The 14,554-nt window shown below is 55.2% G+C and overlaps 1 protein-coding gene across 1 annotated transcript in view; it reads left to right on the top strand.

The window, feature by feature from the left end:
• Window positions 1-14,142, top strand: part of AOAH (acyloxyacyl hydrolase) — a 103,952-nt gene extending 89,810 nt beyond the window's left edge. Inside the window, exons 20-21 of the mRNA XM_080663786.1 lie at window positions 3,896-3,972; window positions 13,768-14,142. Coding sequence (XP_080519912.1) covers window positions 3,896-3,972; window positions 13,768-13,896 — 206 coding nt within the window. The 3' untranslated portion in view covers window positions 13,897-14,142. The remainder of the gene's footprint in view (window positions 1-3,895; window positions 3,973-13,767) is intronic.
• Window positions 14,143-14,554: the final 412 nt, after the last annotated feature.

The raw sequence follows: 14,554 nt of genomic DNA, 5'->3' as shown, positions 1-14,554 counted from the left end.
CTCCTGTTGATGGATTGACCTCTGGGGTGGCGCTAATGAAAAGCTTTGCCATGCATGCACAGGATGGGCCATTTCTCCTCCAGAGGTCATCATCTCTGCCTCCCCCCCCCCCCCCCCCCCCCCCGCCCAGCCCGAGCAGCCAGGGGGAAGCAGATGGCCTTCGTGAATCATCGCAGATTACATTAGCTGACACGGGCGGCATTGCAGAGTCTAGTACTTCAGCTCTGAACATCTTCCCAACAAGACTGATCGCCCTTAACTAGATTTCCTGCCTAGGTGATGCCTATTTTCCTCACGGGGAGAGGCATTTTGATGGATAACCTCGCATTAAAATGCAGAGCTAACGACTCATTAATGAATTCCTGCTGTAAACAAATATACCGCCAAGTGATCTTGGATCATCGTCAACCTTGAACCTAGAGGAAGTTATTAAAAATATAATCATGTCTAACATGCACAGGGAATGTCCTCACTTTCCGAGGGAGCCCCCAGCTTTGTGCTTTGTTACCGTTGGGGTTACAGGCAGTTCCCTGCACATTTCTGAGCGCTCAGACCTGACAAGGGGGCAGCCATATCTGCGGGACACACCTCAGCCATGGTTACAGGAATGTGTGACCCCCTCAATGCCGTGCCTGGGACACTGCTGGTCCCCAGGAAAGAGTACCATTTCTTTCCATCACACCCTTGCTACCCAGCGTGTGGTCTGGGGCGAGCAGCATCCACTCCCCCTGGGGGCTACTTATAAATGCAGAACCCCAGCCCCACTCCTCATTGGGGCCTAGGAACCTGCATTTTAGTGCAGTCCACAGACAATCCCATGCACATTAAAATTTAATAAATGAGGCTCTATAATGCTGCCAGATTAAGATTGTTAGTCAGTGAGGCATCAGGTTTTTGCTACGTCCTACCATGTGCTGTGTAGGTGCTGGGGATATAGCCCTCAACAAAACAGAACAGTCCTTATCTTCACGAAGGGCCTAGAGCAGAAGACCTTGACCCTTGGCCCAGTCCTGGCCAGTATTGCATTGATGACCTTGATGCTTGTCAGGAGAGATCATCAGCCCATTCTTGTCCTCAGAACAGCAATAAATGCAGTAACAAAGCAAAAAAAAAAAAAATTCAGTTAACCTGAACTAAACATTCTAAACCACATGGCAGTCGGCACTTCACCGAGAAACCTCCCTGTGTCTCTCGGGCTTAGCCATTCTCATCGACAGTTCGAGGACCTTCCTGAGGTTTTGTTCCTGACAAAAACAAATAGGACGATCCCGTTGGGTACAGGGCCTTCCTCGCCTTCTCTACGTGAAGTCCACGCGCACTGCACTGGGGAGGACAGACGGACGCGGTGGGAGGGTGGGAGGGAACGTGGAGGCAGAGGGACCGGTGCCGGGACCCACCCCGGGACCAGCTGATGCAGCGCCTCGCATTTCACATCCAGGTGCCCGAGGTCTGCCTGAAAGAGCTGGAAGTTTATCTAGTTTCCAGGAACTGTAGCAAGAACTTGACTTATGCCCCAAGTTCTACCACTGCAAAGGGAATTTTGACCTTGAAAGCTTAGCATTTTCCAGAGCAGGCAGAAGGACCGTCCACTCCTAGACCCATCTCTGTGGGGAACTACCCACTGGGCGGCTCACAGCCTGGCAATCTGGTCCACCCCGTGGGGGTGCATGTGCCCTTCCAGGAAAAGGTGAGAATTTACAACCGGACAGAACTGTGTGCCTGTCCCGACTCAGACCAGAGGAGCTGCAACCTCGGGCACATGAAATAACCACACAGCTTTTGTTTCCTTTTGAGCAACGTGGCAGTAACGGCAAGCGGGGCCATGTAAGGATGAAGGCACCTTGCAACAGAGTAGGGACTCAGCAGTGGAATAGGGACATCCCCTCCCCACCCCCGCCACGGTCACCTGTGCATGTGAAGCCACTGCCTCAATCTCCCAGGGCTCATGATACCTGGACAACAAATGTTTATTCTCTTTCTTTATTTATATATATATATCTTTATTATTGATTTCAGAGAGGAAGGGAGAGGGAGAGAGCAAGATAGAAACATCAATGATGAGAGAGAATAATCAATCAGCTGCCTCCTGCATGCCTCCACTGGGGATTGAGCCCACAACACGGGCATGTGCCCTGACCGGGAATCAAACCCTGACCTCCTGGTTTATAGGTCGACGCTCAACCACCGAGCCATGCCAGCCAGGCTATTCTCTTTCAATGTCCAACTCAGCTCCATCACTAATACACCTGTGGGCCACGCTGTGTCCCTTAGAGGAAGCTGTGGTGGAAATGCATCCATCACTGTGGTCTCCTTTCATGAGACATGACGACCCACTTATCAAACCTGCAGTCTGCATGGTCCCACGAACATCTCTCCTTTCTGTGCTGCATTTGACCTGTGGCATCATCCTATCCTCTTTTTAAATATGAAACTCACCATTCCACACCCCGCGACAGAGCACATCGCACTTGAGGGCCTGCCCCCTGAGGGTGGGCACCCCGCCCGGCCCTGAAAGATGGTTGCTTGTCTCCAGAGGCTCTCTGTCCCTCGCTGACTCACCAGCCGCCCCCCAACTGGCCATGAGCTACACAGAGGCAGCGATTTCCCCCCGCGGGAAAGGGCAGCTGAGCGGGCAAGGGCCTCACCCTCATCTGCGCCACACCTCCCCACAGAGGCAGGAAAGTGCCGCCGGGCTGACAAGGCCATTTTCACACTGACTGCTGGAACACACCGCCGCTACCCTCCGCTTCCATGGCAACGCCGTGGGAGCACACCGTGTCTCAGATCCTGCCATGTACCTACAAAAACAACCCATGACCTCATGGTGCGGACCAGCATGTGGGTTTCTCTTCTTAAATCCCTGAGAGCGTTACTGGCCATGAAAGAGCCACACACGCTCTATGAATCTCCTCCCAGGACGTCTATGGCCGCGCGGAAAAGCAGGTCATTAGCCAAGGCTCTCTGACTTCCCAGGTAAAGAAAACACATCATGTGACAAATCCCGAGAGGTCATTCATGATCATTCATGAAGAACAAAGAGGGCCTGGCCGGTGTTGCTCAGTGGTTGAGCGTTGACCTATGAACCAGGAGGTCACAGTTCAACTCCCAGTCAGGGCACATGCCCAGGTTGCAGGCTCGATCCCCGGTAGGGGGCGTGCAGGAGGCAGCCGATCCATGATTCTCTCTCATCATGGATGTTTTTCTCTCTGTCTCCCTCTCCCTTCCTCTCTCTCTAAATATCAATAAAAAACATTTTTTTAAAAAAGGGAGAAACAAAGAGGCCACAGGTCCCTGCCCTTGAGTTTTCTGCGGGCCGAGGAGGGAAGAACTGGAGGAAGCTTAGCGATGCCTGCGCCCCTCTCTGGACGTTGGGGAGTGAGCACTGGGCCACCCTGGGGCAGCAGGTCCAGGCGTTTCTCCCGGGAGGCTCTCTAAGGATGTGTTTCCCTCGGGCGTTCTCACAGACTATGCTACTACCATGTAGGGTTCACCTACTGTTGCCTCGAGCAACAGACACTCCTGGCCTGTCGCCCTGGTGAAGGACAGCTGTATTGCTTTCATCAACATGTTGTAGTAATCATATTTCTCACGCCCTGTGGGATCTTTGAGATGCTGCCCCGCTGGCCGCTGGGAAACGAGATGGACTGCAACGGGTGCCGAATATTCCAGAGCTCGCCTGGCCCCGCCACACAGCCACATCCACTCGCACATGTGTTCCTCCGAGTCAGGAAAACAGCAATCACACAGTGGGGAGATCATGTCTGTTCAGAAAGCCCCCCTCCCCAGCACGAGATACGTCTCATGGGCAGCCCGGGTGGGTGAGCCCGGCTCGGGAGGCAGCGGGCAGCTCTGGCGACAGTCCCTGCTCTAACCCTGGCTGTCTGTGTGCCCGCAGCCATAAAGAAGTGGCAGAAGAGAGGCGGGCAGCCCTGGCAGCTCCTCGAACCCGTCGATGGATTCCACCCCAGTGAGGTGAGCCGTCATACCGTGGTTGTTGACAACAACCTGTGAGGTTATTTTTTAACATAATTATGCATTCCACACGTGGGTTAGATAGGAGAGTCAATAAAAGTAAAGAGAAAATCAGAAGAAGAGGAAAACAAGGTGGAAATGATACCCGGCCTTTGAGTTTATGTCTATAGTTCGCACGTGTGTGGGGAAGTTCTGAGAGATGCCCGTTACCTGGCTCTGTGCTTCCCAGGGGTCAGTGCAGAGAGGGGCCTAGTCGTGGCCTCCATAACATAACGTGGGTCAGGTACACACACACAAATCCCAAGGATTCCTGAAAGCGAGACCTGTGAGAAATCTCTTCTGTGGATCCTTCTAGAAAGGACACTATGAGAAGACAGCAGGGGGAGCCGGAAGGCAGGACTCTGTCCCTTCCTGCCCCCACCCTGTCCATCATCCTGGCTTCAATCCAGGAAGCTCCATGCTTATCTGCCACTCATCTGGACTGATTCATGATGCTTCTTTATTTAAAAACTAGAGGCCCGGAGCATGAATTTGTGCATGGGTGGAGACTGGCTGGCCCCCTCCCCAATCGAGGTGTGGGGGGGCAATCGGGGGCGGGGCCAATCAGGAGCGCGGCCAGCTGAGGGGAGGGGCTGCAGCGGGGCGGGGGGGGGGGGGGAGGAGGAGAAGAGAGGCTGCAGACAGTTGGTCAGCTGGCCCCACCCCCAGGTCCAACTCCCAGTTGAACTTCCGGTCGGTTGAGGGGACAATTTGCATATTAGCCTTTTATTATATAGGATAAGGATAAAAGAAGTAGGAGGGAAGTCGCTCTGCCATTTTCAAAATTTTGAAAGCTGAGAGTCCACCACCACTCTAGTCTTTCTGACTCAGCCTTGGTGAGGATGGGGTGGCAGTGACCAGGGTCCAACCTAAGAAGCGCTTTTGGTGTCCTCTCCTGTGGCCTTGGCCCTGATGGTCAGCCAGGCCACGGGGAGGGCTGGCCATCCCCTCCGGAGTGTGAGTGGAGCGTAGCTCACCTTGCCCAGGCTCTGGGAGGAACCCAGGGCAGGGCTAACAGACAAAGGAGAGTGCCCCTCCATCCCCACATGAGTGCACAGTGGAGTCCCACAAGTGCTGGGTAGATCTACAGTGAGCATCGGATGCCCGTCTCACAAACAACCAAAAATAAATAAATCCAAAGCATCTCAGAACATCTGACTTTCCTGTGGATCCTGCGATAAAAGAGAATTTTGGGCTAGAAGCTGGTTAGATATAGAGTCTGCCCCTTTCCAAAAAAAAAAAAAAAAAAAGATGTCTTTGGTTTTGGAATAATGTGGAGACCTTCTTTCTGGAAGGACAGAGGGGAGGGCTGATCGCCGTGGTAGTAGTTGTTGTCATTCTTTGTGCAGAATAGCTTTGTACCTTCTACTCTTCTGATTTGATAGAGAGAAGGGGTAGGAAGACATAGTCAGAGAGGGAGTTAGTTAAGAACAAACGAGCCCGGCCAGTGTGGCTCAGTGGTTGAGCATCGACCTATGAACCAGGAGGTCATGGTTCAATTCCTGCCTGGTCCGGGCACATGCTGGGGCTGTGGGCTCGATCCCCAGTAGGGGGCATGCATGAAGCAGCTCATAAATGATTCTCTCTCATCATGGATGTTTCTCTCTCTCTCTCCCTCTCCCTTCTTCTCTGAAATCAATACAAATATATTTTTTAAAAAGAATCGTTAAATTAAAAAGAGCAAACTAAATAGAAGAGGGTTGAAGACAGCTTTGTTTTATCCCTTGGGACAAATCCGTCTGATCCATTACAAAGCCGTGCTGTCCCTTGAACATCAGGGCTCCAGGCCTGTCTCACGGGTCCTCCGTCTTACATCGGACGGCTTTGCCTGCAACCGATCATTGAAAACGGAGTCAACGCTGAAAACCGGCGTGTGCCATCATCTCGTTAACCCGGGGGATCTGCGCACATGCTGGTGGTGGGTGAGGGCGTGGGCACCGGTGGGCAGCCACCACTACGCTCTCCTAGGAAGACCCGCCATCGTGTGGCTGCAAAAGGGGTCCCCCGGGAAGTTACCTCACAGCGTGATCCGATCATAAACTCCTGCTGAGCGGTGCTGTGGGCAGTCACGGGGCATATAACTCCCTAGTGACAGGCCCACCTTTCCCGTCAGCAAGCCCTGTCCCCCTTCTTGTGCACGTGGCTAACACACCTTTGACAGCAGTGTAGCCACCCCCAAGAGAGCACATGATCTTCACTGCCCTGTAACCCCGTCCCCGCCTTGCTCTCTCCCACCCTCGTGACACCCTCCTTACTTCCCTCCGTGGTTCCAAATGCATAAAGGCGACTGCAACGCTGTCATTCCCGGGAGCATCTGAGAGCTGGCTCCCCGGCAGGTGTCGTCAGCTTGACACAAATAAAATCTTACTCAGAATTCTCTACAGGTTTGGACGTTAACTTGCATCAGAAATAAGGACACATGTGGCTGAGCAAGGAAACCTGGCTCAATTTAAGTTATTATCAGAGGGGGAAGTCCTGGAGGCCACCTGGAGGCGGCAGGCACCATGGGCCCAACCAGACACTGCACCGGGCCCCTCCCTCCCATGACTCACGCCTGCGTCCTGGAGACACGGGGCTCCGAGTAGAACCTGAAAGAGCTGTTTTGCCAAAACCTCCTCTCAGACAAGGGGGTGTCAGGTCGCCTGCTCTGTCACCCCTCCTATGAGAATGTCAAGGAGAAGCCCTCACAGTGGACCAAGGACCACCCCATGGCCTGGCAGCAGGAGGGTTTCCGAGCAGCAGCAGCGGGCAGACGGGGGTGGCGATGCCCCCCCCCACCCAGAAGCACCCGGGCAGCCTGGCTGCCTGCAGATACGTCAGATGCGGACACACCTGAGCAAGGGCCACGCGTGCTGGAAACGGCAGCTACGTCCGGACACAGGCAGCACCGCCCAGCCGGGCCCTGCGAGGGTCAGCTACAAAGGGAGGGACCCAAAGGGCTCGCTCAGCTGACCAGAAGATCCACGGAACCAGCACCCTCGGTTCCACAGTCCTGGGGCCAGAGTCACCCCGTGCCGTGTGCGGCGGGGTTAGGGAGCCGGCGGCCCTGAACCCCTCCTGTGCAGCTGTCTCCCCGCCAGGAAGCTGTCTCCATCCCGCCCCGGGACAGGTGCGGGGGAGCCGGTGGCCAGCGTCTCCGTGGAAAGTACACCGGCTTGCACCCCTCTGAGGAAAGGCAGCGCATTGAGTAAGCAGTGACGCCGATCTGCCTCTCGTGACAGAAACGTGTCTGTGATCCGAGCAAAGTCCACGGCAGCAGGTGGCAGGCCGGAGGGCTGACTGCTCAACGCTGCACATTTGCCAACACGCACGGAACTGCTTGCCAAAGAGAGCGCGTTCTACTGTGTGTAAATTACACCTCCAAAGGAGATCAGACAGTGGGCTTTACAGAGGGATCCCGTGTGTGTGTGTGTGTGTGTGTGTGTGCACGTGTGTGTGTGCATGTGTGTGTGCACGTGTGTGTGTGCACATGTGTGTGTGCACGTGTGTGTGTGCATGTGTGTGTTCACACACATCAGAAAGGCTCCACGCCCGATGGCAATAGTGTCTGAATCTATTGTGATTGCAGATGCCTTGAGTTTCTCTTCTTGCTTCAGGGTTTTAAATTGTTCCCAAATGGCTAGGCATTGCTTCACTATTGTCAAGCCTGAATAAGGGAGCCCAAACGCTACTTGTGCTGGAGGAACGGCCATGGGAATAGGAGAGTGCAGGAGGGCGGCCCTGCCCCACGCCCCGTGCCCCGCGTCGTGGGAGCTACAGGCAGAGGCTGGTGCCAGATCCCCCGGGAGCCCCTCAGCAGTGGTCCCGAAATGAAAGACTGAGCATAGCGGGCCTTCTCAGCACAGACCTCTAGTCTAGTAACAACAGCGCCACTCTCATTGGAGACGCAACGAATAGCAGTGCCCACGCATGAATATTTTAATCTCCACGAGAGGGACGGCCCACTAATTGCTTTCGGAGCAGGCAGCGACCACATGGCCAAATCTGGGCTCCATCACTTTAACTTCCTCTGCTCCTCACCCGGCTCCTCCCTGTTAACGTAGACGGGGAAGTAGAGGGTCCCGTCTCCTCCCTGTTAATGTAGACGGGGAAGTAGGGGATCCCGTCTCCTCCCTGTTAATGTAGACGGGGAAGTAGGGGATCCCGTCTCCTCCGTATTAATGTAGACGGGGAAGTAGAGGATCCCGTCTCCTCCGTATTAATGTAGACGGGGAAGTAGAGGATCCCGTCTCCTCCTTATTAATGTAGACGGGGAAGTAGAGGATCCCGGCTCCTCCCTGTTAATGTAGACGGGGAGTAGAGGATCCCGTCTCCTCCGTATTAATGTAGACGGGGAAGTAGAGGATCCCGTCTCCTCCGTATTAATGTAGACGGGGAAGTAGAGGATCCCGTCTCCTCCGTATTAATGTAGACGGGGAAGTAGAGGATCCCGTCTCCTCCGTATTAATGTAGACGGGGAAGTAGGGGATCCGGCTCCTCCCTGTTAATGTAGACGGGGAAGTAGAGGATCCCGGCTCCTCCCTGTTAACGTAGACGGGGAAGGAGAGGATCCCGGCTCCTCCCTGTTAATGTAGACGGGGAAGGAGAGGATCCCGGCTCCTCCCTGTTAATGTAGACGGGGAAGTAGAGGATCCCGGCTCCTCCCTGTTAATGTAGACGGGGAAGTAGAGGATCCCGGCTCCTCCCTGTTAATGTAGACGGGGAAGGAGAGGATCCCGGCTCCTCCCTGTTAATGTAGACGGGGAAGTAGAGGATCCCGGCTCCTCCCTGTTAATGTAGACGGGGAAGTAGAGGATCCCGGCTCCTCCCTGTTAATGTAGACGGGGAAGGAGAGGATCCCGTCTCCTCCGTATTAATGTAGACGGGGAAGTAGAGGATCCCGGCTCCTCCCTGTTAACGTAGACGGGGAAGGAGAGGATCCCGGCTCCTCCCTGTTAATGTAGACGGGGAAGGAGAGGATCCCGGCTCCTCCCTGTTAATGTAGACGGGGAAGTAGAGGATCCCGGCTCCTCCCTGTTAATGTAGACGGGGAAGTAGAGGATCCCGTCTTATCCCTGTTAACGTAGACGGGGAAGTAGAGGATCCCGTCTCCTCCCTGTTAACGTAGACGGGGAAGTAGAGGATCCCGTCTCCTCCCTGTTAACGTAGACGGGGAAGTAGAGGATCCCGGCTCCTCCGTATTAATGTAGACGGGGAAGTAGAGGATCCCGGCTCCTCCCTGTTAATGTAGACGGGGAAGTAGAGGATCCCGTCTTATCCCTGTTAACGTAGACGGGGAAGTAGAGGATCCCGGCTCCTCCGTATTAATGTAGACGAGGAAGTAGAGGATCCCGTCTCCTCCGTATTAATGTAGACGGGGAAGTAGAGGATCCCGGCTCCTCCGTATTAATGTAGACGGGGAAGTACAGGATCCCGTCTCCTCCATATTAATGTAGACGGGGAAGTAGAGGATCCCGTCTCCTCCGTATTAATGTAGACGGGGAAGTAGAGGATCCCGGCTCCTCCGTATTAATGTAGACGAGGAAGTAGAGGATCCCGTCTCCTCCGTATTAATGTAGACGAGGAAGTAGAGGATCCCGGCTCCTCCGTATTAATGTAGACGGGGAAGTAGAGGATCCCGGCTCCTCCCTGTTAATGTAGACGGGGAAGTAGAGGATCCCGGCTCCTCCCTGTTAATGTAGACGGGGAAGTAGAGGATCCCGTCTTATCCCTGTTAACGTAGACGGGGAAGTAGAGGATCCCGTCTCCTCCCTGTTAACGTAGACGGGGAAGTAGAGGATCCCGTCTCCTCCCTGTTAACGTAGACGGGGAAGTAGAGGATCCCGGCTCCTCCCTGTTAACGTAGACGAGGAAGTAGAGGATCCCGGCTCCTCCGTATTAATGTAGACGAGGAAGTAGAGGATCCCGGCTCCTCCGTATTAATGTAGACGGGGAAGTAGAGGATCCCGGCTCCTCCCTGTTAATGTAGACGGGGAAGTAGAGGATCCCGGCTCCTCCCTGTTAATGTAGACGGGGAAGTAGAGGATCCCGGCTCCTCCCTGTTAACGTAGACGGGGAAGTAGAGGATCCCGGCTCCTCCCTGTTAACGTAGACGGGGAAGTAGAGGATCCCGTCTCCTCCGTATTAATGTAGACGGGGAAGTAGAGGATCCCGTCTCCTCCGTATTAATGTAGACGGGGAAGTAGAGGATCCCGTCTCCTCCGTATTAATGTAGACGGGGAAGTAGAGGATCCCGTCTCCTCCGTATTAATGTAGACGGGGAAGTAGAGGATCCCGGCTCCTCCGTATTAATGTAGACGGGGAAGTAGAGGATCCCGTCTCCTCCGTATTAATGTAGATGGGGAAGTAGAGGATCCCGGCTCCTCCGTATTAATGTAGACGGGGAAGTAGAGGATCCCGGCTCCTCCCTGTTAATGTAGACGGGGAGTAGAGGATCCCGTCTCCTCCGTATTAATGTAGACGGGGAAGGAGAGGATCCCGGCTCCTCCCTGTTAACGTAGACGGGGAAGTAGAGGATCCCGGCTCCTCCGTATTAATGTAGACGAGGAAGTAGAGGATCCCGGCTCCTCCCTGTTAACGTAGACGGGGAAGTAGAGGATCCCGGCTCCTCCGTATTAATGTAGACGGGGAAGTAGAGGATCCCGGCTCCTCCCTGTTAATGTAGACGGGGAAGTAGAGGATCCCGGCTCCTCCCTGTTAACGTAGACGGGGAAGTAGAGGATCCCGGCTCCTCCGTATTAATGTAGACGGGGAAGTAGAGGATCCCGGCTCCTCCGTATTAATGTAGACGGGGAAGTAGAGGATCCCGGCTCCTCCCTGTTAACGTAGACGGGGAAGTAGAGGATCCCGGCTCCTCCCTGTTAATGTAGACGGGGAAGTAGAGGATCCCGTCTCCTCCCTGTTAACGTAGACGGGGAAGGAGAGGATCCCGGCTCCTCCTGTTAATGTAGACGGGGAAGGAGAGGATCCCGGCTCCTCCCTGTTAATGTAGACGGGGAAGTAGAGGATCCCGGCTCCTCCCGGTTAACGTAGACGGGGAAGGAGAGGATCCTGTCTCCTCCCTGTTAATGTAGACGGGGAAGTAGAGGATCCCGTCTCCTCCCTGTTAATGTAGACGGGGAAGTAGAGGATCCCGTCTCCTCCCTGTTAATGTAGACGGGGAAGGAGAGGATCCCGGCTCCTCCCTGTTAATGTAGACGGGGAAGTAGAGGATCCCGGCTCCTCCCGGTTAACGTAGACGGGGAAGTAGAGGATCCCGTCTCCTCCCTGTTAATGTAGACGGGGAAGGAGAGGATCCCGGCTCCTCCCTGTTAATGTAGACGGGGAAGTAGAGGACCCCGTCTCCTCCCTGTTAATGTAGACGGGGAAGTAGAGGATCCTGTCTCCTCCCTATTAACGTAGACGGGGAAGTAGAGGATCCCGAATGGTTGGCGCCACGTCACCGTTAGGAAGACAGCTGACGCACATCAGGTCGAAAGGCAATAAAGGAGAGGAACAGGCAGTGACCTCCGGCAGACCTGGCGGCGGCCCCGTGCTGAGAACGGCAGGAAAACAGCACAGGCCAGTCCTCTGTCTTCAAAGACACTGATGCTCCACTGAGCCGATCCCCCTCCCGGGAAGCTGCCGGCTACACAGTCAGCCTGTGCGTGTGTGTGTGTGTGCGTGCGCATGTGCATGTGGTATATGTCATGTGTATAGGAGGGTATGTGGTATATGGGGGGGTTGTGTGTATATGATATCCATATTGAATGTGGTATGAGTGTGGCGTATGTGATATGTGGGGGGTGTTACATGTGATGCATGTGTTGTGTGTGTGTGTGGTACATATGTGTGGTGTTTGTGTGCATGTGATACATGTCATATGGGGGGTATATGGGGTATATGTGGTGTGTGTATGTGATGTGCGTGGTACCTGCGGTATGTGTGGTGTGTGTATGTAATGTGTGTGGTGTATGTCATGTGGGGGAGTGTGGTATATGTGGTGTGTGTGTGTGATGTGTGTAGTGTATGTGGTGTGTGTGTGTGTGATACGTGTAGTGTATGTGGTGTGTGTGTGTGTGATACGTGTAGTGTATGTGGTGTGTGTGTGTGTGATACGTGTAGTGTATGTGGTGTGTGTGTGTGGGTGTGTGTGTGGTGTGTTGGACACCACATGGATCTGACCAAGATCACAGAGCCGGGTGGCTAGAATTTGGGGTCCACCTCAGCAGGCTCAGGAACATATTAATATCCTGGGGATATCTAATACAGCGACTCAATCAGTCCTCGTTTTTCCTAACAACTGCTGAACTCTGAAACACAATTTAGACCAGAAAGGTCTTCGGATCATTTTCTCTGCCCCGCCCCCCGCCCCCCTTTGCAAGTGAGAGGACCGCAGCCGGGAAGGTGGGCGAGGACGCCCAGCACCACGCAGGGAGCTGACGGCTCTGCCGTTGGAAGGTGGGGCCCTGCCCTCGGGAGACGTGCCCATGTGCTTCTGCCCAAAGTCGGGACAACCCGGAGCTTCCTCCCTGGACAGTGTGCTCGCCTCCGAGACCTCGGCAGCCACATCCCTGACCGCCCGGCATTGACGCCTGTGCGATCCAGCCACCAGGGCGAAGGCTGGCCAGGCCCCAGCGGCTGCGTGCATGAGGGGTGATCTGCGGGAGAGGCTGCCCATCAAAGGCACGCTCAGGAGGAGCCAGAGGCCTGGACACCAGAACGGATCCTGCTGGCAGCGCGAACAGAGAGCTCCCTGATAAGCAACAACGCTCTGAGACGGGCCCGCCCCGACCTCCAGCCCCACACTCGCAGGATCCCACTGCACCCTGCACCTGTCCAGCCTCATGGCCCGGCACCCATCCCTCCCACGCCATGCCCTCCCCACCTCTGTGCCTGTGCACGTGCTGTCCTCCACCATCGCACCGCTCCCCCCGGCATCCACCTGGGGAACCCCTCCTTGAGAATTCAGCTCTGCCATCGCCCTCTTCACAGAGGACCTGTCCCTCCCCCTCCCCACCCCCAGCAGAGTCTGCACCTCTTCCCCTCCCTGTGGCTTCACGGGTGCCCTTTCGCACGCTGGGTTTTCTCACTAGACTTGGAGCTCTTTAAGGAAAGGATCCGACGGGCTCATCTCCAAAACCCAAGCTCTAGGCCCGCAGTAAGTGTTCCCTGTCCACAGAGAAATAGACAAATGGCTTTCTGAGGAAGTGTGTTCGTTATCTATTACTAAATCACAAATTAGCAAAAGTTCAGCAGCAAAACAATATTCATCTCTTGTCTCACCATCGCTGAGTGAGGAGCGCCTGGCACTGGACAGGGTCTTCCGCTTCGGGCGTCACAGACTAAAGTCCAGGTGTGTCACCCGGGCTGCGTGCTCATCCAGAGACCCAACCGGGGCAGAGCTGTTTTCAGATTCACGTGGGTTCTGGGCAGAATTCATTCCCCTGTGAGGTGGGACTGAGGACCAATTCCTGCTGGATGTCAGCAGGAGGCACCCTCCACCCCCTGCCACGTGGCTTCCTGCTTCACCAGGGCCACAAGGAGGGTCCCCGGTGGCAGAGTGGTTTTACATAATGTTCCATCCGCACTGAAGTGACCTTTCACCTTCGCCGTGTTCTGCTGGTAAGAACCAAGCGATAGGTCCCACCCTCACCAGGGAAGGATGATGGTAGGAAGCATGGACCATCCAGAGTGTGTCCCCACACAAAGAAGAGAGGGGGTCTTGCTGGTGAAGTCTTTACTGGGTTGTCATTTCCATTTTGCTCCTCCTCACAGGTGGCGTCGCTGCTGCTGGCAGACGGCTTGTGGGACAAGGTGCGGCTGCAATGGCCCCAGGTCCTGGGGAAGGAGAATCCATTCAACGCCCAGATTGAACAGGTGTTTGGAGACCAAGGGGGACACTGAGTCCCCGGGGACATGGGCTCCTGGGGAGCTTAGGGAAACGGAAACTTGGGTAAACTCACCCAGCGTGTAGTTCCCTATCCCCCCAGTCTCACAGGCCTCTCCCTACAGCCCTTTGCAGTGCTTTTCTCTCCTCTAGGAGCACATCTGAGCGACAGTGTGACTCTCTGAGCTTCTGGGTTCAGTTCCCCGCCCACTGACCCTCTTACAATGCTATATAATAAAGAGGTGATATGCAAATTGACTGTCACACCTCGCACAAGATGAGCACCCCCATGTGGTCACAAGATGGCCGCCACAAGCTGGCCGGCAGGGGAGGGCAGTTGTGGGTGATCAGGCCAGCAGGGGAGGGCAGGTGGGCGCAATCGGGCCTGCAGGGGAGGGAGGGCAGTTAGGGGTGACCAGGCCGGCAGGAGAGGGCAGTTAGGGGCAACCAAGCCAGCAGGGGAGGGTAGGTGGGGGCAAACTGGCCGGCAGGAGAGGGCAGTTGGGAGTGACCAGGCCAGCAAGGGAAGGCAGTTAGGGGTGACCAGGCTGGCAGGGGAGGGCAGTTGGGGGGGGCCAGGCCTGCAGGGGAGGGCAGTTGGGGGAAACTAGGCTGGCCAGGGAGGGCAGTTAGGGGCAACCGGGCCTGCAGGGGAGGGCAGTTGGGGGCAATAGG

Source organism: Plecotus auritus, assembly GCF_963455305.1.
Source record: "Plecotus auritus genome assembly, chromosome: 4".
Classification (NCBI taxonomy): domain Eukaryota; kingdom Metazoa; phylum Chordata; class Mammalia; order Chiroptera; family Vespertilionidae; genus Plecotus; species Plecotus auritus.
The sequence above is the reverse complement of the archived record's forward strand: the minus strand, read 5'-3'. Positions and strand labels throughout refer to the sequence as shown.